At 42.0% G+C, this 23,504-nt stretch overlaps 1 protein-coding gene across 3 annotated transcripts in view; it reads right to left on the bottom strand.

The window, feature by feature from the left end:
• Nucleotides 1-23,504, bottom strand: part of Kiaa2012 (KIAA2012 ortholog) — a 112,503-nt gene that overhangs the window by 47,689 nt on the left and 41,310 nt on the right. For all 3 annotated transcript variants that reach the window (XM_048808325.1, XM_048808323.1, XM_048808324.1), the window contains exons 11-12: nucleotides 10,901-10,969; nucleotides 1,752-1,828 (exon numbers count right to left, since the gene is read on the bottom strand). In XM_048808325.1, coding sequence (XP_048664282.1) covers nucleotides 1,752-1,828; nucleotides 10,901-10,969 — 146 coding nt within the window. The remainder of the gene's footprint in view (nucleotides 1-1,751; nucleotides 1,829-10,900; nucleotides 10,970-23,504) is intronic.

Genomic DNA, 23,504 nt, shown 5'->3' with positions numbered 1-23,504 from the left:
AAAAAAAAAAAAAAAAAAAAAAAAAAAAAAAAAAAAAAAAAAAAAAAAAAAAAACAAGGGCAGGAACGGCTGATGCTGATTACAATCAATTTTGTGTGATATCCGTCGCCTGCTTCAGAGTGGGAAAGGCCACAGTGGAAGGAATCCACCCTGTTTGCCAGTGGCCCATCAAGGTAAGTAACTGAAATCTGCTGTGCAGAAATTTGTTTCTAAATCCTTTCCAGATGCTTTATAGTAAACATGAAATTAGTCATTTATGTGGAGTGGGTTGAGGAAGTGGTTAACATGGAAGTCAGTGATTAATCCAATAAAGGGCCATTAGCTTTGAGAATTAGGGGCTGTGAGAGGCCTAACCTTCTCCCCATTTTCTCTGGGTTTGGGGACTGGTGGGGCCCCCTAGACTTTTCCTCAAAGGGTTTCTTATTCAGGCTTTTTTCTAAAGAAATAAAGACCACTGAGACTTTATAAGGAACCAACTGGTTCTGGAGGGAACTACCCCCTCTTTTCACAAAGGAGGTCCATGAAGTTCTCTTAGTAAGTTCTCATAGTAAAGCCTGTCACAGCTATGCAGGAGGAACCAGGATTCAATTTTAAGACCCAGGGCCTGGTGCTCGTCTTTCTAACAGCAAAGTTCATGATTGAGCCTAGGACTTAATATTACATGACTGAGGTTCTCTTTCATTCCCAGTGATGTTAAAATGCAGTCATGGGGCTGCATGAATTTGAAGTGTGGAGGAGGCATCTGCATGGCCTTTGGAGTTGTGGAATTATCAAAATATACCATATTATATTTTCCTTAGTCACAGGTTCTCTTATTTTTTTTTTAAAGCCTCTAGATTCCTTATAAGGGGTGTCTTCAAAATAGGCATTTAAAAAAACAAAAAACAAAAAAGCTTCATGGTTGGTTCTGTAGCAGGGAGGGGCAGCCCAGCTGTGTTTACCTCAGCAGAGGCCTGACCCAAGCCTGGGTTCCAACAGTGAGCTCAGGCCCACCTCAGAAGCCTGCATGGGCACTGGGGAAACACCCATTTCTATTGTTATTTTTAACAGGTGAAGGGGAGGAGGGGAGCCAGACTGTGGCAGGAAGTTGGAGATATGGGAGAAATAAGAGATCATGGCCCCAGAGACTGTCACACAGCAGGGAGAGACCTGAGTGCCCTGGGCTTTGCGCTGCTTCTGCCTCAGGTTCTTTGAGACTTGGATTCAGCTCTAGGAATTGCCCTGAGTTGACTCTCTAGCGGGAATCTGAAGGTGGTCCCAGCTTCAGAGCTTCCAAAGAAGACGCAGACTTGTAAATATTTCTGCACATATGACCTTGAAACACTAATAGATATTCCTAGTATCTATTAATAGAGGAAATGTTTTCTTCTTTCTTCATGATCATCACATTTTTTTCCATGACTGATAATTTTCCCCCCATTAGGGATGAAAATATGTGCCTTTTGCCTCAATAGAGGATAGCTTTTTGGTGTTTCCTTGTTCCTTCTCTGACTTTGAACAAGTCAGGGAAAAGCCTTCTCAGCCTATTGATATACATGAAGATCCAGACAATAGTCCAAGCTCAGTTAAGACATTCCAAGTCTGAGTATAGTAACCTCTGTGATGTGATGGTTTATGTGCTTCATTTTAGTGAGTAGGCAAAAGAGGCTCAGAGAGGTAAAGAATCTCACCTAGGGTCACTCAGCAAGCTGGAATAAGAACCCAAGAGTCTTAATCCCGAGTATCATGCTCATTCAGAGTCAATACTGTACCTGCTTCTCTGTTGTTTGGGTCAAAGGTGAAATTTCATAAAGATTCATGGGAAGATTGGTTCCAGATTCAGTGTTTGCTATGTTGAAAATCGGAGAGAAAAAGAATCAAGGTTGTCATATCTAGGTCTCATGAATTTTTATATGAACCACACACATGCATCCCTACTTCATAGGTATGTAAAATTATAAACACATATACACCTATGGAATTCAGATTTATCCACCAAATAACACCTGTGACTTTTACAGGCACAGACTAAACATCACACTATACATGGTGTTAAGACCTTGTATTCAAATTTGGATTTTTTTCTTGTTTTGGTTGCTCTTTAGAAGAACAAAAGTAAATTCTTCGTGCTATTAAAATTCAAATAACACTGAAATTAAAAAGGAAATATTGATGGAAAAAACCTGCTGATGCTGTGGAATATAAATTTTGTATGATTACCCTTTGCTAAAGTAGGAAAAGGCTTCTGCAAACTCCCAGATAGAGAGATGAGAGACTTCCGTTTCCCTTCAAAATGTGGACCAGCGACAGGAGAGGTGGGAACAAGGAACAAAGGAAAGGTCAAGGCTGAGGTGGGGCTGGTGGGAGGAGACTAATGGACATGATGAAGACCGTCAAGAGGGAGGAACCACATGGTGTTGTGTGTAATCCCCAGGATTCTCCTCTATGATGATATGGAATGCCAACAACTAGTGAGGGCTTCAGTCCAAGACTGCCTGACTCTAAGACTCCATGATGCTTCAGGGTAGAATTTATTTTTTCTTTTTCTCTCCCTAAGAAAGTAACTGTAATGTTTATAAAGGAATGTTTATTTGAGGAAAAGATTTAGCTAAGCACATGGCTCTACTCATAAGGATTCTAGTCTCCTCTAAGGGATCAGTGTCCAACAAAAAGTTCTCTCCATTCTTGGTTCATAAGTAGCCCTTTTACGAGCCTGTGACCATCCATGACTCTGTATTTTTGTCTTTTTGACCTGAAAAAAGGTCCCCTGTGGGTTGATCTTCCGTTTTTTTCCCCCCCTCAGCCATTCCTTTCTGTCTTATTTGAAAATGGCTTCTGCAGAGACTTTAAACATTTCTTATTTTAAGTCAGGTTTCGGGGAAACTGAGGCCTAGAGAGTGGTTTTATGAGATTGGCTCAAGGCCGTATCTCAGAATAGCACAAGACCAGGAACCAGAACCCAGATGTCCTGACTTAACGTCTTGTGCTTCTCCCTCCACATCCCTGCCTCCTGTTCGCCTGGCTTGGAGCTTGCCACATCACAGCTGCCTGGCGGCGATCCATCCTCTGGACAAATCCGGCCCAGTCAAATTGTGTTGTGATGAGGTTCACTTCACTGTGGCTTGGAAAGAACCTTGGGTCTCTCAGAAACGAAACTTATAAATTCTAATGCATAAGGGAAGTTCTTGCAACACCAGGAGAATGAATCAGTCAGCCAGAGTTCAAGAAATGTAAACACATTTTTAGATAGGAGACTGAAAAATCACTTAGGACTTCTCATCTCTTGGGTCAAGACCCTGGTAATTTACTGAGGTCCCAGCTGTCAAGGAGGAGACACCACTCCAACTGCATTCCTGGGAGATAAAGCAATGGGGGTGGTAAAACTGCCTCTTGGAACAATATGGAAAGATCTATCCCTGCGATCAAGTCAGAGAAACTGACTAACCCGTTGACCAACCCAGGGACCTGGCTGTGAACACAAGGTCTGATTCTTCCTCCTTGCCCAGGAGCTGGTGTATACACGGGCTACACACTGCGCCACTTCCAGGCATGCCTGAACCTGGGAGCTCACAGTCTTTGTGTGATGAACATTTCTGCCACTAAAGAGATAAACAGAAAACACATTCCTTCCCTGGCTGCCCACCATCAGGCCCCAGCAGATTTTCAAACGCTTGCATTAATCTAACCACAGGCTTTTAGTGAGGAGATAGCATTCCTAGCCAGATAACCAGGCCGTCTCAGAGATGACCCTTATTAGAGGGGGTCTCATCCCAAACCCCTTCTGCCTTTTCAGATCATGGGATCCTTCAGCTAACACTCAAAACCTAAAAAGCAGGAAAGAGCATCAGATTCTAGACAGAATATGGCCTCTTAAAATTTCCTTCTAAGTCCCCGTGGACAGTGTTCCATTCCCAAGTTGTTGTTTAAAGAGAAATGGAACATAATCATAATTATGACAGTTGTTTCAAGGTATTTATTTCCTTTGGTACGGGCCTCATGGGCCTCATCTATGTCAAAATAGAAACCTAACTACAAAGAGTCACCTTATCAGGCTAGGAGGGCCACCTGGCTCCTTCCTAGATACATGTCAGGGCTTGGCAAAGAACATGGACCTTCCTACAGGCTCCGAGGTGGCCATATTTTCTGTGGTTACCAGGGCAGTAGTGGTCAGAGGTGTTGGCAGGAACCTCTTTAAATCTGATTAGGGCCTTTTCCCACCCATACAATCTCTCAGGGATGAGTGCTTTCTGATTACTAGAATGCTCTCATGGAATCCATAACTTGTAGTAAGTATCTCATTGCCTGGGACATATCCACAGCCAAAAAGATCTCAGAAACTGCCCTGCCTTCTCACAGCTTCATAGTGGACTTCTGGCCCCAACAGAAACCAGTAGGTGAAAGCTTAAGTGCCAGCCCTGGTACCTTCATGGTTTTGTGGTTTTGGTCATAAATGGAAAATGCAAATGCAAATTCCAAATTATTAAAATAAAATTCTTCCCAGTATAAACTTAACTATAAAAGGAAGACTTATTCTGGTCCTGCTGGCCTTAAGAATATCTAAAAATACTTTATTTTATATGGGATGACTCAAGATGCCTATGACCTATAGAGCGTTTGTAGCATTATAATAAATTTTAAGTCTGCCTGTTTCATGAAGGAGACCAAGACCCAAGATGGCCTTTTGGTATTGTAATTATCAAATTCTTGGGACAAGATTTAAGACCCTGTTTATGCTACACAGTCTCCCTTTAAATCTTCCTAGATGAGGAGGAGGGTGAGATAGGCATATCAAATAGTTCCTGGAGACCTGAGAAAGTCTCCAGGCTAAAGATATACCCCTGGGAGTAGATGGATCTAGAAAATATGAGTCAGTCTGAATTTAAATGTGGAAGTGCCTAGCAAATAGGAGGGCTGTATTTTTCCTCCAATTTGGAATAGCAGTCCTTTTATTTACTTATATTTTCTTAGACAAAGACTAGCTAAGTCTCAAAGATCTGGCTTTCGTTTTGGGAATACCAGCTTCTCTCAAAAGTTTATGAATTATTTTTAATGGGGAAGTCCAAAGGTGCATGGCAGTTTACCAAGCCCCAAATGGAAGCCAAGTTAGATGATGGAATTTAAATTTGAATTGTGTTGTAATAATATATCAACTACGTGAGAAGCCCTCCAATCAGGATACATCACAGGATTGATTAGGATATTTGTGATAGAAGACCGACCATGTGGAGGAAGGGAATTCAAGAAAGAGCTGAAACTACATCTGCATACAAAGTGACCAGCCAATTCAGTTTCTAGGGGTAGTCTCTATTTCTTCTTCTTTACTTTTTTTTTTTAAATTTAATTTTTTTTTCCAGTACCAGAGATTGGACCCAGGGGCACTCAGCCACTGAGCCACATCCCCAGCTGGTGTTTACATTAATTTTCAAATGAGGAATTGAATGGAGAATAGAGGAAAATTCTTAGGCCACAGGGGAATGTGTGAAGAAAGCAAGAGCAACAGAAACTAAGAGGGAAAAAGGCCTTAAGAAAAAACTCATTAAAAAAAAGAGAGAGAGAAAAAAAGAAAAACTTCATGCTTTTAATGACTGTTTTTGATGAGAAGATAACACAAATATTTGAAATGTGATAAAACAGAAAATAATATTTATAGGGCTGGGGATGTAGCTCAGTGCTAGAGTGCTTACCTAACTAACATGTGTGAGGCCCTGGGTTCAATCCCAGTTCAGGAAAAAGGTATTCTAAAAAATATTTATTGGGCTTGGGTTGTGACTCAGCGGTAGAGCGCTCACCTGGCACACTCGAGGCCCTGAGTTCGATTCTCAACACCACATATAAATAAAATAAAGGTATTGTGTCAACTACAACTAAAAAAATTTAAAAGAAATATTTTTTGATGACTGGTTAATGAAAATTATATTTTTTTGATTACTCTGACAAAAAAAATCATGTTTTAAGTTTTATTATAGGTTGAGAAATAAAACTGATACACACCATGCAAGCACACACACAATTTTAAAATTCATTTCAGCTTGAAAATGCATTTTACCAAATACTTCACTGCTTGGGCCTCCTCCCTCATGCATTTCAAATACTGAATGACAGCAGATCCTGGCTACCTGGGAGGGACACACCTTGAGAATTTTAAGAATCCTTAGATTGTAAATATCCCTGATATATCATATCCACAGTAAAACTGAAGTTGGAGTGAAAAAAGAGGGAGGGTTCTTTAGACTATTAGTGAATCTATAAGTAAAAGGTTAGAGAGATTTATAAAAACTATTTTTTTTTTTTTTTGGACAGAGAATCATCAAATTGTTAGACCATTTCACTTTTTCTTACTTTCATCTCTGACCCAAGAGTTGGTCTTTTAGGGCCTTTAAAAATGTATATGTGTATGTGTATATGTAGGTTATATATATGTATATTAAATATAAATGAATAAAGGCTCTTCTATGTAAAATAATGGCACAAGAGCTATTGCAGATGTTATAATGACTATAAACCACGTTACGGAGACATGGTGCTGGTGTATTGTCAGGCTCATCTACTAGCTTAGTGATGGTCTTCTTCCAGCTTTGTAGTGTTTATGATTTGACTTAATGCCTCTGTAAAATACAAATTATATGTGTTCCTGACCTTTTTTTTTTCTGTATATAATACTGGGAATTGAACCCAAGGGGGTGCATTATCACTGAGCTACATTCCCAGCCTTTTTTTTTTTTTTGTACCAGGGATTGAATCCAGGGTTGCTTAACCACCAAGCCACATCTCTAGTCATTTTTATTTTATATTTTGAGACAGGGTCTCACTAAGTTGCTTAAGGCCTTGCTAAATTACTGAGGTTGGCTTTGAACTAACAATCATCCTGCCTCAGCCTCCCAAGTTGCTGGGATTACAGGTGTGCACCACAGCACCTGGCTGTATCCCTCACTTTTAAAATAATTTGCAAATAATTGAAACCAACCTTCACATTCACAAATACCCATAAAGTTCACCATCTATATAATATATATGGAATACTATTACTTAAAAAAATTTTTTTTGTAGTTGTAGAGGGACAGCATGACTTTATTTTATTTGTTTATTTTTATGTGGTGCCAAGGATTGAACCCAGTGCCTCATACATGCCAGGCAAGTGCTCTGCCACTGACTACAGCCCCAGCCTACTATCACTTTTATTGAAAACAATGTTCATTAAAACCAAATGACCAAAAAGAAAACAAAAAGTTGCAACAGCTATGTAGGTGATTCCAATGCAAAGATGTTGCCGCAGCCCGGCTGGCTGGGCAAAATAAGCGGAGGGTGACGAATAACTTGTGTACGTTGATACAGCAGGAGTGGGAGCCGTTTATTGCAGGACAGGAGCAGTATTTATACATTCCACAGAGCTTATTTAATTAGCATAAACTAGATACATCAGACAACCAATCAGGAATCTCTACACCTAATGGCTCGGTTTTGTTACTTCTCAAACCACTCCCTCTGACATTTTGCCAGGCACCATCCAGACTTGTTTACGAACTTTAACATTCCCCTGGCAAAATGCCAGGTGTTATTTTGACTTGTTTACAGACTCTAACAAGATGTCATGAATTGCTCTTTTAGCTTAGTTCAAGAGGATATCAGGTATTTTCATATTGCTGTTACATCCATCTCCTTAAAAACAAATCAAGTATTTTCATATTACTGTTACATCCATCTCCTTTGTGTTAGACACAAAGAGATGTAGGGATTTTTGTTAAGGTCATTGAGCAAATGGAGGGAACAAATAAAGTTCTTATTTTTATTTTATTTTTTTGTAGTGCTGGGGATTGAACCCAGGGCCTTGTGCATGCGAGGTAAGCATTCTACCAACTGAGCTATATCTCCAGCCCCTAAAGTTCTTATATTCTAAGTTCTGAAAGTGGCACTCTGAGCTTATGTACGGGCAGTGATGGAATGCATTTTCCAGCAGAGACTATGTTTTGCATGGCGATTAGACTCCCAAGTCAATGTGAAAACACAAAACAAACAACCAAACAAAAACCCCTGTTTAACTCCTCCAGTAACTGAAATCCTTCAAGCAGCAAATACTTAGGAAACATTAACAATTGGTGTGTCACCACTAGCACTGCACCGGGTACTGGGCATGCTAAAGCACTCTGCCCTTAAAAGGCTTGCAGTCTCATAAAGAGAAAAGTCTAGTAAGTCAACAATACTGTGAGACAGATGCTGTGATGGGGAAAGCATCGATACACTGTGTGCATGTGGAGGGGCCTGTCACTAGGTTGGAAGGGTGGAAGGTGAGAGCGAGGAGGGTGGGGGTGGGGGGTGGGGGTGGGAAGGTGGGCTGAGGGAAGCAGAAAACCTGCCTCTCAGCTTGAGAGCTAAATCGGGAACTGAGGATTAACAGGAGTTAACCAAGACCCGGGGTAAAAATTGAGGATAACAGAAAGTAGTACAGGTTGCTGGGGGTTAGGGAACAGGAGAAGGTGGAGTTGTTTATTGGGTATAAAGCTTCAGTTTTGCAAAATGAAAAGAGTTCTTGAGATTGGCTGGTAACGATGTGATTGTAACTCAGTGCTACTGTGTACATTTAAAAATGGTTCCGATGGGAAGTTTTAGGTTATGTGTATTGTACCACAATTAAAAAAACATACATTGGATAGGAAGAGATGAGGATTGTGCCCCAAGCACAGAGAACAGTATATTTTAAAGTTTGGAAGCAAGAGATTTGTGTTAGTTTATGATCTTTTAGTTATTAGGAGTAGAGAGGAGAAAGAATAAATTTCTTTTCCCTTTCTTGGATATAGAGCTGGCCATGGGGCCGTGCTGTGAAAGGGTAAGTTTGTCTCTGACACCCTACATTTCCCTTACTGTGCTTCCTTCTTCCAGTGTCCCCCTCTCCATACACTGACGTGCTTCTATTCATCCAAGCTCTCTGGGGTCTTCCACCTGTCAGGAATGTTTCAACCCTTAAAACTCCACTTACTTCCAAATAACTCATCTCTGTTTCTGTCCTGTATCAGAACTTTTAGTCCCTCAGTACATCTAATCTCAGCTGGGCTGCAAAAGGACTACTGATTAAATTTTCACTAAAGTGTGAATGACTATATATTAGCTTCTCAGAAGTATGAACCCAGGGCCTTATGCATACAAGGCAAATTATTTACCATTGAGCTATACCCTCAGCCCAAGAGGATTCTTCTTAATCCAAAGAAAATCTCTTGTTTGGTGACATTTTAATAAAAAATAAGTGAAATTATAACATTTTTTGGCTGTACTAGGAAGAATGTTTTGGTTTGAAGAACTATCCTGTAAAACAGACTATCTTGATTGAAAATTTGCCTCCACACTGGTTCTCCCGTAGTTTTATTTTTTTTTTTCAGTTTCTTCTCTTTTCCCCATAAATTTGCAAAAAGTCATTTTCAGTGACCCACAAAAGGGTATTTGATACTGAGTAAGGGGAATTGGAGGGGGAGATGGGTGTTCAACAGAAGCCATTTGTTTGCAGAAGTCATTATGAAGTCATATATTATCAGACAGAAATGTGCCTATTTATATTGATACCACTAGTAACCAGGCATATCAGAAAAATGCAGGATTCAATTCTAGCTGTGTACTTCATATAACTTTGGGCAAGTCAGTTAACCTTTCTGAGCCACATTATCCTAGATAAAAAGTGAAGATAGGGGCTGGGGCTGTAGTTCGGTGGTAGAGCACTTGCCTCACACATGCGAGGCACTGGATTCGATCCTCAGTACCACATAAAAATAAATAAAATAAATAAAGATACTGAGTCCATCTTTAAAAAAATCTTTAAAGAAAAAAAAAAAACCAAAACCTCAATGTTTGGCATATCAGAGCTAAGTAGGGTAACTATCACTACCACCAGCACCATCATCATTCACCATGATCACCATACTATCGCCACCATCATCATCACCACCATCATCATCAACATCATTATCACCACCACCACCATCATCATCTTACTAGAAGGCTGCTATTTAAGAGTTGCTTTGGCCCAATGTGAAAGTGAGCAAATGAACACTGAAGTTCCTCCTACTGAGGTCAGGGTGTCTGCTTGAGAAGATAGCAAGCGGGGAATGCAGGGTCTAGACTCGCAGGTATTTCTCTGCTTAGAGATTTTGAGATTGGCAAGGATATGTCTGTGCCTTTTCTCCTACTTTTGCAATCTCTGGCAAGAACAATTGCCTCCACCCAGCTCTGGCTCCAGCCCTCAATCTGTTGCTTCCTGTTACTAGGCCAGATCCCTCCTGCAAGCTGCTTCTCCCCCCCCCACCGCCTGTTAATTTCCCTGTTAATCAAAGACTATTTTTAGGAGAGGGAGAGAATGTCTACCTAATCATCATTTCCCCCTGGTCTGAAGCAGCAGCAGCAGCAGCAACAGCCCTGTCTGTGGGTGGAAGATGAGCTACGAAGTTTTGTATATCTTTCCATGGGGGAAAAGAAACTTAAAGGAATCGGAAGAGGCAGAGCTGGCCTCAGTCTTCCACTTAAAATGCAAGTCGGAGGGTCTTTTCCATAGAGCTTCCTAGTTTGTAGTTCTGCAGGCTGAGCTGTGAACAACTCCAGGGAGCAATGTCCACCTCATTATTGTGGGAACTGTAGAGTGTACAGCCTGTGGGACCCACAGGACAGCCCTGCAATTTACCCTTCTTGGACCAGCTAAGTGCAATTTGGTTGGAGCCAAATTCTAGTGTTTTCTAATATTTACACTCAGATTACAGCATACTGGGCTGTCCACGAGTAATTCATGAGGACTCCACTTTTCTCAGGCTTCCCAAGAAGTAAAGCCCCTTTTACTGGTATATTAGGGGAGGCACGATGTGCTCCTGGAAGTGTAGGTATGAAAATCATATGTTCACGAGTCAAATGAGACAGACAAGTAGAGACAGTCTTTTAGGGAAAAGCTTACTTTGCAGGACTTGCTGGATACTGGATCCTTCCTCTTCATGGCTGATGTTTGAATAGGCAGATTCATAGACTGAAAAACAATCAGGGAGTTTACCTAAGAGTGTGAAAAACTCGAGGAAAGTCCCTTTTCCTTACCCCAAGATAGGGGAAAAAAACAAGGAGTTGCCTTGATGCCTAAGCATCAGTTGGATAGTTTTGAGAATCTGTTGATGCCACTAGGGAGAGAATGTTGATCTAGGATTTTTTAAAACGTTGAGGAAAATACTGTTTTTAATCTAAGATGTTTAAAGGTGAAACACTCCTGGGCCCATGATGCTGAAATTCTGAGAGAACTTCTAACAGAAAGAACATAAAACAGTGAACGTATGACATACGCTGGAGGAGGTGCCCAGATTTGAAGAGATGTGCAGCCACAGGACTGAGACACAAGTGTGAGGAGCCCCAGTCTCCAGCTGTAGCTCCCAAACAAGGGGCAAATTGGACCAGGCCAGAGAGGAGGGATCCCAACCCATCTGACTTCAGCCAACAAGACAAGCTTTTCACAGCTCTTGATGAATCCTTTTGTGATCTGTTAGAGCCACCAGGGGTGAGAATTCTTCTCCTAACTGTCCTTGTCAGTCAAAATGGAAATATATTAAAACAATGCTGTTTGAATGACTGAAGAGAATAAGGATGACAGACCTAAGAAAGAAAGTTCAGGGACAGGTAACAGCAAAGAGGCCCCATGAGTGGATCCTAAATGAAGGAAGAATGGTTTATAAAGGGAAAGTGTGTGTGTGTGTGTGTGTGTGTGTGTGTGTGTGTGTGTGTAAGGGGGGCGGCCAGAAGTGAGCTAGAGAGAGAAAGATGTGAGATAATAAGAAAAATTCAGAGAATCCTAGCAAATTTGATCTGGAAAAGAGATCTTTTAGGCTAATTACCCACCTCAATTTATTTCAAGTATCTTATTTATTTTTGCTTCATTGTCTCATTACTGGTAATAAATATATTAGGGAGTTTGCCAAAAAAGAACGTTTGGGCTTTATTGATTGGCTCAGCGGCTGGGAGGCCTGGGAAAGGCAGCCTCCTGTGCGCCTGCGCGCTGCACCAACGGAGCACATGCACGCCCATCCCCGAGGAGGAGCCGGCAACCTGGGACTCTGAGAGCCCACGGTGGAGGGAGGAAAAGCCATAATTAGTGTTAATTGTTGACCCCACAGTTCAAGAATAGATGCTCTGGAGAATGGAAAATGAGAACAAACATTAATTATTGAGTAGGGACCTTGGAGACAGACACTCTGGATTAAAAGGAGAGAGATAAATTGCATAATGAATGTTAATTTTCCCTCCAAGAATTGAGTGGTCGGTGGTTGAAAAGGAAAAAAGGGGCTATAACAGTCCTGAAAGAGAAAACTCCATGTGTGTCGGATGAGAGGGTAGAGGAGGGTTACCCCAACACTTTCCATCACCATTCATCACCGCACCCTTTGCCTCATTGCTCCCATGAAATCTGCTCTCCGGGGTTATCCTTAGAACTCTTTATTTTCCACGGTTGTCTGTTAGAAAGCTCAACCGTTTTCCCTGTAGCATATAAACCAGAAACCAGCCACACTGCATTACTGACAAGCTGAGGGGCACATACCACTGGATCTATTTTTTGTGTGCTGTGAGCCCTGTGACTTGAAAGGAGGCCCTGACTGGAACTGTGGGCCTGTGGGCGCTGTTGCTGGGATATGTGGGCTCCAGGGCCTTAATTGTTGTTTTATCTTAATTTCAATACAGGAGCCACATATACATCGCCTCCCGCAAAATAATTTCTTTTAACTAAAAGTAAAAACAGAATAAAGGTAATTATAGCCAATTTGCAGACTCCACAAACAGGCTTGTCACTGGTTACTCCGATTTCAAAATGCTGATTGACATCCCCACATCCAGGCAGTGTCCCTGGGGATCTTCATTTTCATCATCCTCTGACCAGGCTCTTTTTTAAAAATATTTTTTAGTTATAGATGGATGCAACATCCTTATTTTGTTTATTTATTTTTATGTGGTGCTGAGGATTGAACCCAGTGCTTCACATATGTGAGGCAGGCGCTTGGCCACTGAGCTACAATCCCAACCCTGTCCAGGCTTTTATCAGCAGTTGTATGGATGATTTTCCTGTAGCCAAGACTCTTTGCCTCTCCTGTTCCTTCATGCTGGCACACACGTTGGGTTGCATGACATCCCTTCTCAAACATCTGTGATTCCTTGTTGCCTAAATGGCAGAATTTCAGCCCTAGCCTGGCACACAAGGCCTTCCCTGGTCTGGCCCTGGCCTGCCTTTCAGCGCCAGCTCCCCGCCTCTGTGGTCCACTGACACTGGGCCACTACTCATTTCCCACATGTTTGCTATGTCCCTGCCTCTTTTTATCTTTGTTCATGTGGGTCTCTGAGTGGGCTGTGTTGTTCCTTCCCCTTCTCTGTTTTTCTACTTATACTAATTTCTCAAAGGTCAGTGCAAATAAGGATTGCTTTGTCAAAGCTGTTCTCAGTCTCCTAAGCTGGAGTTATTCACTCCTTCTTTGAGCAACCCTGAACTGTGTTGCTTAGTCCTCCTCTATAGATGCATTTCCTTTTGCTTTGTGGCAGAGAAAGTTGCCTGTGAATCTGTTCTCTTGCACAGATTGTGAGGTCTCTGAGGGCATTAGCCATAGTACTGGTGCAGCGTCCTGGGGAGTTGAGTAAGGAAAGCACAGACAGGCCTAGGAAGGAATTCCAGCTTTCCCCTTACCAGGTAACTTATCTACCTGTGTCCCAATTTCTTCACCAATGATATGTGAATTAAAATACTTCTTAGGATTATTGAAATGACAAAATGGGATGACTAATGTAGCATAGGGCCTGAGAAGGTTCACTCTCAATATATATTTTTAAATTTTTTTTTGTTATAGGTGGACACAGTATCTTTATTTTACTTTTTTATGTGGTGCTAAGGATCGAACCAATGCCTCACGCATGCGAGGCAAGCGCTCTTCCTCTGAGCCACAATCCCAGCCCCTCACTCTCAATATTAACATCCTTTTGAATCCCTTGCACATGGTAGGTGTTCAGAACATTACATCAAAGGAGTCAAACATATGTAATGGGCGTTCTTCTTTTAGGCCCAGTGATAATTTCATATTGGAATTTTACTTAATACAAGATGGAGTGTAGGTATGAACTAGTTTGATTTTCAGAGATCAACATGACATAGACCAGCAGATCATGTTAAGGTACAAGGTAATCTGCGGTTACAAGATGACCTCCTCCCCCCCGCCAAAATAAACATTTACTTCTCTTTTGCATAAGAGCCCAGAAGTAGATGGGCAGATCAGGATGGTTTTGCTCTATGAAGTTACCTGGGCTCCCTGGCTCCTTATATATTTTTGCCTCATTAACCCATTGAGTATGACTTTCTTCTCCATGGTTAAAGCTATTTCCCCAAGTCAACCAAGACTAAGCAGAAAGAGGAGGGGCAGAGCAAATGGTTTTCTTTTAAGGAAATGACCTGGAAGTAGCACATATTACTTCCATTCACATCTCATTAGTCAAAATGTAATCACTTTACAACTTATATATGGAAAATCTGCAAAGGATGTTGAGAAATCATCTTTAGGTAGCCATGTGTTCAGTTAAAGTTCAAGGACAGAGATACTATTAATAAATGGAATAATGGAAGAATGGGTATTGGGGAACAATTAAAGTCTCTACTACTTAACAGTTTTGATCAATGTTTATGGGCAATGCTCTGTGAGTACCAGCTGATTTCTGGGATATTCAGAAGTAAAGAAAGGGAGTCTACCAACCAAAGTTTTAAATCTAGAAGAGGAAAGAAGAAAAAGGATAAAAAAAGATAAAGTGAGGGAGTGCTTAGTAAGAGGCTCAGACAGTCATACTGTATGGAACCTAAGCTCGTAACAATCCATGTGGTTGGGGAGGTCAGGTCAGGTGTCACTATGAAGGTGAGACTTTAGCTAGTTCTGGAAGCCTCAAAGCATGGACAGAAGGGACTAGAGGCAGTGTGATGTTGTGGGAAGACCTCTCACCTAACTAAGCACAGAACCCCAGATTTGCCATATATAAGTTGTATGACTTTGAGCAAATCACACCTCTCTGAGCCTTAGTTTTCTTATCCATAAAATGAGAGTTTTTTGATCATGGCCTTCTAGCTCTAGAGACCTTGCACGGACATTCCCCAACCCCCTCCATAGAACGCCTTACGAGAGGAAGATTTAGCTAGACTATGGATAGGTTAAGAGAGACAGGACCATCCTCACTTCATTCAAACAGCTCTGCTTTTTTGTTTTTATCTATTTGTGTCTGAGCAAGTCTGATTAAATGCTTCCTTTGCATCAATGCTAATGACAGTGAAGCTCAAGGTCTGTCTGTCTCTCTCTCTCTTTTGGTAGTACTCATTGAACCCAGGGGAGATTTACCACTGAGCCACACCCCCAGCCCTTTTAATTCTTTGTTTTGATACAGGGTCTCACTAAGTTGCTTAGGTCCTCACTGTGTTGTTGAGGCTGGCTTTCACCTTATGATCCTCCTGCCTCAGCTTCCTGAGTTGCTGGGATTACAGGCGTGCACCATCTTGCCCAGCTCCAAGGTCCCTCTTGACTTTAGAGTTCTCCAAAACAGAACAAAACTAGGGGAGGTAGAATTCCTAACTTCATATGCTCTGTAAAAAGAATATATCCTCTGCAAAAAATAAAGACAAATATGCTTCATCCTTTTTAGTAAACTTTTTATTCAAAAAAGAAATTCTAGTATATTCAGAGCAAACTATTATTTTTGACATTTTTCTTCTTTGAAAGTTAAGTGGTGATGATGGTACCTTTTCAGTTAAATATAAGGTCAGGAGTCTTTGTGTTTATAGGAATCACAAGGTTTTTGTCAAAGGGAAGGAAGGAGAGCCCTAATTTTTTTTTAGCTACTCTGCTGGTGGCTATTTGGACACCTTTCAATGTGGGCTTTGGAGGCCTTCCTGGTTTCTCTATGACAGGGGAAAGAACCCTGCTTCTTTCTAGAGTCTGGGACAAACACACTGTTACAGCTGGCCTTTTTGCCATCACTCAACACTATGGTACATGTGACTGACCCAATTTAGCTCCATACAGAGGCTGATGGGAATCTTCCATAATTTCTGTAAGAAGAGCTTATTGGTTAGGGTTCAGTGCAGAACAGAAACCACCCACATATTTTTGGAATAAACTGGGTCAAAAAGCTGCTGCAGAACCTGGTGTGGTGGCACAAACTTAGAATCCCAGTGACTTGGAAGACTGAGACAGGAGAATCCCAGTTCAAAGCCAGATTCCACAATTTAGTGAGATTTTCAGCAACTTAGTGAGACCTTGTCTTTCTCTCTCTCAATCTGTCAATCAATTAATCAATCGGACTGCGGATGTAGCTCAGTGATGAAGCACTCCTGGGTTAAATCCCCAGCGCCAAAAAAACAAAACAAAACCCAAAAAGCTCTGTAGCAGCAACTGCTTCTAGTCATGCTCAGTCTTCATGAGCTCAACGCCAGCTTAAGTAGCCCCAGACTTGGACACCTTTGCCTCACTTCTGCTCTCCAAATCTCAAGCAAGCACATCTAATTGGCAGAACGTAATTTGCCTAGCTGCAAAGGTTATCTGGGAAATGTAGTTTTTAGCCTTCTAGCATCTGTTGTACAGAAAGGCCCACTGGGAGGAAATGCTGGGTGCCCAATGATCATATCAGCCATGTTTTCATTTATTCAAACATTTGACCTAAAATCAGTAGAACTGGTAACATGTGCCAACATTATTGCATTATTAAGAAACACTGGGCAAAAAGAACAATGTAAATTATTACCACATAGACCTCCTCTACCTTTCTCTACTTCTTCCCACCTAGAGGTGGATGGATTGTGGACCCTGTGATTCAGAACTAATGTTTATAGAATAAGAACAATCATAAATTAGTGAATGACTGAGATCCTGCTTCAGGATTTAGACAGCAGAACTGCCCCCACTGAGAGTCTCCTTGGGGAAGGGGCATATTTAGAAACATACCCTATTAGAACTGGAAGGGAACCTTAGAAATCATCAGTTTAGCATTTTCCAAAGTATGTTCCAAAAACAATTTAGATTCACATGATGCGTTGCTGAAAACAAAAGCATTCAGTGGTCAAATAAGTTTGGGAAATGATGCATATCCCCATCTGAAAAACCATGATTCACATTAGCAGATGAGAGATTCTATGAAGTCCTTTGTAAGGAGTCTGTTTAACTTTAGTCCACTGGTTCCCAAATGGATTTGACCCCAGAACCCTTCCCTTCTGAGGCACTGGCATTTATTCCATAGGACATATGCTGTGAGGATTGGATGTAATACCGACTTCTCTGTTTCCATATGAAAAAGTTGAGGTCCAAAGGAAAGAAGTGATTTGCCTGTGATCACAGAAACCACAGGTGGTAGAACTGGAAATAAAACCTAAGACTTTAGACATTCAGTCCAGAGTTCTTTTTTCTTCCTCACATGGTCTCATCTAATTCTCCTCTGAATCTCTAAGCATCACCTTTAAGACAATACCTGCTATGAGACAGGCTTCTCAAGGAAAATCATACTTTATCAAATATTCTACCAACATGGTAGGTCCTCCCAAGGGGACCCCACAACTTATCACAAATGACAAAGTGGAGAACAGAAAGTCAACTACTGAGCATATGTTTGTCCCCAAATAATCATTGTTTAGAGATAGGTGGGATATTCTCAGACCCTTGGTCTTTCTGTTTACCAAATCATAGACCATCAGGAAATGACACCAAATATATTAGTCTATTACCATAAAGCAAATTACCCTAAACCCCGGTGACAAAGAGCAATAAACCTGTGTTGTATCTCATCTTTTTGGTGGGAATCTGGGAGTGGTGTAGGAGTGGGATTCTGGCTTAGCCTCTCATGAGGTCACAGTTACACCACCAGCCAGGGATGTAGTCATCTGAACACTTAACTGGGGCTGCAGAATCTCCTGTCAAGGCAGCTCACTTGCAGAGCTGAAAAATTCATTCTGCTGTTGGCAGGAGGCTTCGGTTCCTTGCCATGTGGACTGCTTGCCATACATGGCTAGAGTGGCCTCTTGGCAGACACAGTGGTTATCTTTCTCCAGAAGGAATAATCTAAGCAAGGAGAAAGCTGCAAGGCCTTTGTGATTCCACAATGGTTTGTCCCCCACCAAGATTTATGTTGAGATTTGATCCCTAAAAGAGAGGTGGTAGGATCTTCAAGAAGTGTTTTGGTCATGAGGGCTCTGCTGTCTTGTGGGACCCAAGCAAAAGAGTGAGTTCTCACTCTTGAAGGACTCTATTAGTGTGAGTGTGGGTTGTTATTGAGTGAGGCAATCCCCTTGTCTCTCTGGCACTCACTTGCTTTCCCTTCCATTATGTTATGATGCAGCAGGAGACCCTCCCCAGAAGCTGAGAAATGTCAAAGAATTTGTGGACATGTGTTGAAACCACACACCAGGGAAGAGTTGCAAGGGGAAAGGATGCTAGTTAAATGACAACAAACAAATAGACAAACAACAACAAAAGCAACAACAAAATAAAACAAGAAACATTTTGGGAGTAAAAAAAAAAAATCTATTTAGGACAGGGCAAATGCTAATTAGAACTCTGGAAGAGACCAGGAATTTAAGTTTACACAGACCTGAAATCCCAGTCTGAATCCTTGGCACAAACATTCTTGAACTTCTTGCATTAAAAAGTTCTGAATAAAAGAACTTCTGAGAGAAAATGTCTATTGCTGGCACTGTGACCAGGAGAATGGATGAAGGATTTGAATCAAGGGGTAAGCAATTCAGAAAGCAAATCCAATGTTTTGACTCATATCCGTCCAAGTTGACTTTTTCTTTCTTAAGCCTTTGAATTTTCTAAGTGTTGCAACATCCCAACATGACCAAGAGGGTCAAATTCCAGCTCTAGTCTTCACATCTTTTTTTTTTTTTTCTGAAGGTAATATTCATCTCTTGATGCTGTCTGAAAGCAAGAGATCATGATCTAATTGCCTAAGAATTTATTTCCAAATAGTTGTTGACAGAGTCTGAAAGTTTCAGAAAGATCAGACAGATCATATTCCCTCCTTTACTTATTTTTTTTTAATTAAAAAAATAAAAACCATGATCTCCAAAGAATTTTCCTTTATGGCACCTGGAGTATTCAGTCAATCAACAAGCATTTCTTGGACATATGATAAAGAAAAAGAGTTCCCCATATAGGAATATATAGGACTCCTATATTTGGGAGCTAAACAGAAAACAGATGCAGACAAATACAAATACAGTCATCACAGAAGTGAGATAGAGTGAGAGGAATGGGCCAAGGCTACATGGAGGCAGTTGTATGAGATGAGGATTTATTCAGAAAAAAAAGTCCTAGAATAGATAAAGCTATAGTAGATATTTGGGGGATGATCTGGGTAAAGGCTTGAAGAGAAAAGAATGGAGACCAAATGGGCTCCTTAAAGAGATGAGAAAAGGGTGAGCTGGAATGTAGGGGGAGATGAGATGGGAAGGGAAGAATGGAGATGGTGATGGAGATGGATTTGAACAAACTGAGCAGATTCTGGGTAAGAGGGAAAAGTTTTGTTTTCAGTATACTTCTCAAACTTAACCAAAGCAGACCAAAAAAACCAATTCTCCCCAGAGAAACAAACAACCTTTTCCCTTAATAGAAATTCTTAGAAAGCTAGACTTGTTCTGTAGATCCCTGTAGGAAGATGTGGGTTTAAGAATTTCCCCCACCTTCCAGGGGACCATCCAATCACCAGTAAGGCTGAAGGTCAACCAACTGTATATGGAAGACAGACAAGAAAGAAGCGAGTGACTGACTGAGCAAATTGATTATTGGATCAGCTCATTCATTCAACAAACACGTGGTGAATGCCTTTGGATTTGAGAGGCAAGTGGGATTAAATGTATTGTCCATGGGACTGGGACAAAATGAGACAAGTCTCCATTTATTCAGCACAAATTTCATTTCTCTCTCTACTGGAAATTATCAAAAGATTTTTCTTTTGAAAAATCTATGTGTCAGGGACTGTGCTAGGTGCTGGGAATACTGAAGTGACCGAAGCCCAAATATTTCTTTTTCTGCTTCTGGCTTTTGCTTTGCCAAAAGGGAAACTATGTCTTCTGGAACACAGTGGACAAATGTGCAGCAGGTGAACAGAATCACATTTGCTGTCCAGCTGTTGTACCAGCTGTGCCACACGGGCAGTCCCCTCCACCTGTTTCACTCCTGTTCCCACCAATTCAGAACCAAGATATTCCAAGATATTTTTATATTCATCTCATATAACCCGAGCAGTGATGGAAGTTCTTTGACACTGAATTTGGAACCAAGCACATTCTATTTTCTGGAAATCCACATACTAGGTGGTTACTGCAATAGCAACAGACCCAGGTTGTAAAAGGCAGCAAGTCAGGGGGTTTCTTGGTGGCAAGGAGGTCAGTCCTCTCACTTCAGATGCAGGAACCATGGACAGAGAATGGATGAGGGAATGACCCAAAGTCATCTGGCCACATAGAGGACAAGCCAGTGTGACTCAAATCTCCTGGCTTTAATTCCACACTTTTTTTTTTTTAAATTTTTATTAAGTCAGTTATGGCATAACCCACCAAATGAATGCAGCTTTTCTTCTCCCTCATTGAGGGGCTTGCTGGCTGCACAACTCATGTGGACACATCATGTAAATTTCAGGGTGGTTGACACCCTCTGACTTTGTCTTTTTCCTTTTGCAAAATGGTTACTGCCCAGAGCCAGCATCTCTTTTCCAAAAAGTGAATGTGCCAGGAGGAGTTTTGGAAACTGCTTTGTTATCTGTTAGGAGCCAGATGATTCACAGCAATGAACCAACACACATGACAAGGATACCTGATTGGATTACCAATTAGCCACCTCCACCTCTGGAGAGTGGTTGGAAAGAAGAGAAAAGGCAGTGTTTAGTTTGGGCAAATACCAAAAGGGCTTTATCATCCCCATCAGGGCATCAGTATGGCACAGTAGACCTCTTCCAAACCATTCCTCTGGAACTCCTCTCTCCAGATGCTCCAGCAAGAGTGAACTTGTTATGTGAACATAGGGTTATTGTGTCTGAGCTACAGAAGCACCTCTGTGTCAGCGAGAGGGGAGAAACCGGCTGACTTGTGTCTGTTTTTAATGATGTCTCTGCTGCTGTGGAATTTTGGAAGCTGCAGGTAAAAATTTTTCCCTTTGAAGCCAAGGCTGACCTGGGATATGTCAGCTCACTCTCGACCTGGCAGTAGCCTTGGTTCCGGTGGGCTCTGGGAGGGAAGGGCAGATGTTTTCTCCATCTGGACCCAGCAAGAAGCGCCCCAGTGTGGGATCTCTGGAATCTTCTTGAAAATAAGCATAAGCATGGGCAACATTAACCCCAGTGTGGGTGAGGGAGGCTGAACCTGTATTGTTATGTTCCCCTAATCCCTGGTGGGTACATGGTCACAGTTGCTGGTGTGCTCAGGTGCCTGCCAGAGTCCAGGGTAAGCCCTACACCTGGGAGGTGGAGGAGCAGAGCCATTGCTTAGGCCCTGTCCTCTGGGGGTCAAGAAGGGATGAATAAGGAGGGGAGCCACAAACCCCTATCACGCCTTTGTGAGAGTCCAGAGAAGGTAGTCTCTTTGGCCTCTTGGGGGCAGGGCAAGGCTTCTGGGGGCACCTCATGTGACAGGAAGGAAGCCCTTTCTCCAGGTTGTATAGCCTAGCCTCTAGGCATGGGGCTGGTGACTTCTGCCTCTGCTTTCCCTGTCCTTCAGATGCCTCTGGGCAGCACTCAGCCTGCTTAGCTGACATCTGGACACAAATGCTGGAGCTGCTTAGGCATTCCAGCGACTCAGGCCAAGGAGCAGAAGGAAGCCATGTTTCCTTCAGTTACTTTAAAAGAATGAAGGTGTCTCTATAACCTTACTATAAAGGCAAAAGTAAATAAATTAATTAAAAAACAAAACAATCCAAATAACCCTTTTCACCTACTCTACTCTCACATTCACCATAGAACACTTCTGTGACCAGCACCAAGCACCTCTCTAGCAGACCTCGACTTGGCATCCTATTACTCAATTCAGTCCTGACATTATCTACCTGGCGATGGCTCCCACAGGGTGAGGACTCAGTTCCACAAGACTGCTCCTACTTCAGATACCAATCGAACATCCCAGTGGGTGGCTTGTGCTTCTGACTCCCTCCTTGAACACAATATTTTTGCTCCTTGGCTCACAGAACTCAAGGAAACACTTAAGTTTACTGGTTTGTTATAAAAGATGTAAAAGCTGGGGGTAAATACCAGATGAAGAGATGCATAGGGTGAGGTCTGGCAGGGGCGTGCGTGCCAAGCTTCCATGCTCTCTCTGGGCATGTTACCTCACACACCCCCTATTTTCAGCAGTCAGAAGCTCATCAACCCTCTTTGAGAGCTTGATCTCCAGCGCTATCCCTCCCCTCTTTCTGGAGGCTGGTGGGTGGGGCAGAAAGCTCCAATCTTCTAATCCCATAATTACTTGGTCTTTCTGGTGTCTGGCCCCATTCTGAGGTTATCTGTGGGGCCTACCCTAAGCCACTGCATTAGCATAAACTCAGTTGTTATCAAAGGGTCTCCCTATGAATAAGATACTCCTATCAAGCTGGAAATTCCAGGGGTTTTAGCTCTGTGACAAAGACCGAATACAGTTCGTATTATACCACACTTGTATTCCCCATCTCCAATGCAAAGGGATCGGGGTAGGGCAGGCTTCCAGCTAGAGTGCTTAGGAGTATACACACACACATGTCCACACACACACGCACACACACACACACACCAAGGCACAACACACACATGTTCACACAGAGCTACATATTTTTTGCACACATGCATATATGTTTACAGTCATAAGACAAACATGTACACATGCACAACCACACACACAGGCATGCATGCCCATACACACGTATACACATATATACATATGTGTCACACATGAACAAGACACACATATATTGAAACATGCACTCATTCATAGGCCTGCATTCATCTATAGACACAAAGTCACTCATGAGTGTGCATGGATGCACACAAGTACACATACACACCACACAGGTATGTAAGCACACACACACCACCACTCAGAGACACGTGCTTACAACACACATTCACCTGGACACGTGCACACACACTTGAGACTTCAGGCTGCCCTCTTGTCCCTGTCATGGCCATGGCATATATTCCAGTCAGAACTCTCCCTTTATAAGGCTGTCCAAGAGAAGGTGTGTGTCTGTTTGTTGTGATCTGTCCTGAACGATAGGACCTCCACGAGATGGTCCTAGGTGCTGACAGGACAGCCCTTCAAGCCTGGCTGATTTGCCTTAGAATCAGAAGACCAGGGCTGCCACACCAGCATAAAGCAGAAGGCTCCAGTCAGAGGTGGTTTTGTGGGGTGGAGAGAGAAAGAGTAAGTGTGGGGGATTGTGGGGAGGAAGAGGTTGTATTTTGACCATCTCAGCCTTAAATAGAGAAGCTGCAAACACAGAATGGAGTTATTGATCTAGATATTTAATTTATATTTACAAAAATTCAACTCTTTTGGAAGC

The sequence above is a fragment of the Marmota marmota genome, unplaced genomic scaffold, assembly GCF_001458135.2.
Source record: "Marmota marmota marmota unplaced genomic scaffold, marMar, whole genome shotgun sequence".
Taxonomy (NCBI): Eukaryota; Metazoa; Chordata; class Mammalia; order Rodentia; family Sciuridae; genus Marmota; species Marmota marmota.
The sequence above is the reverse complement of the archived record's forward strand: the minus strand, read 5'-3'. Positions and strand labels throughout refer to the sequence as shown.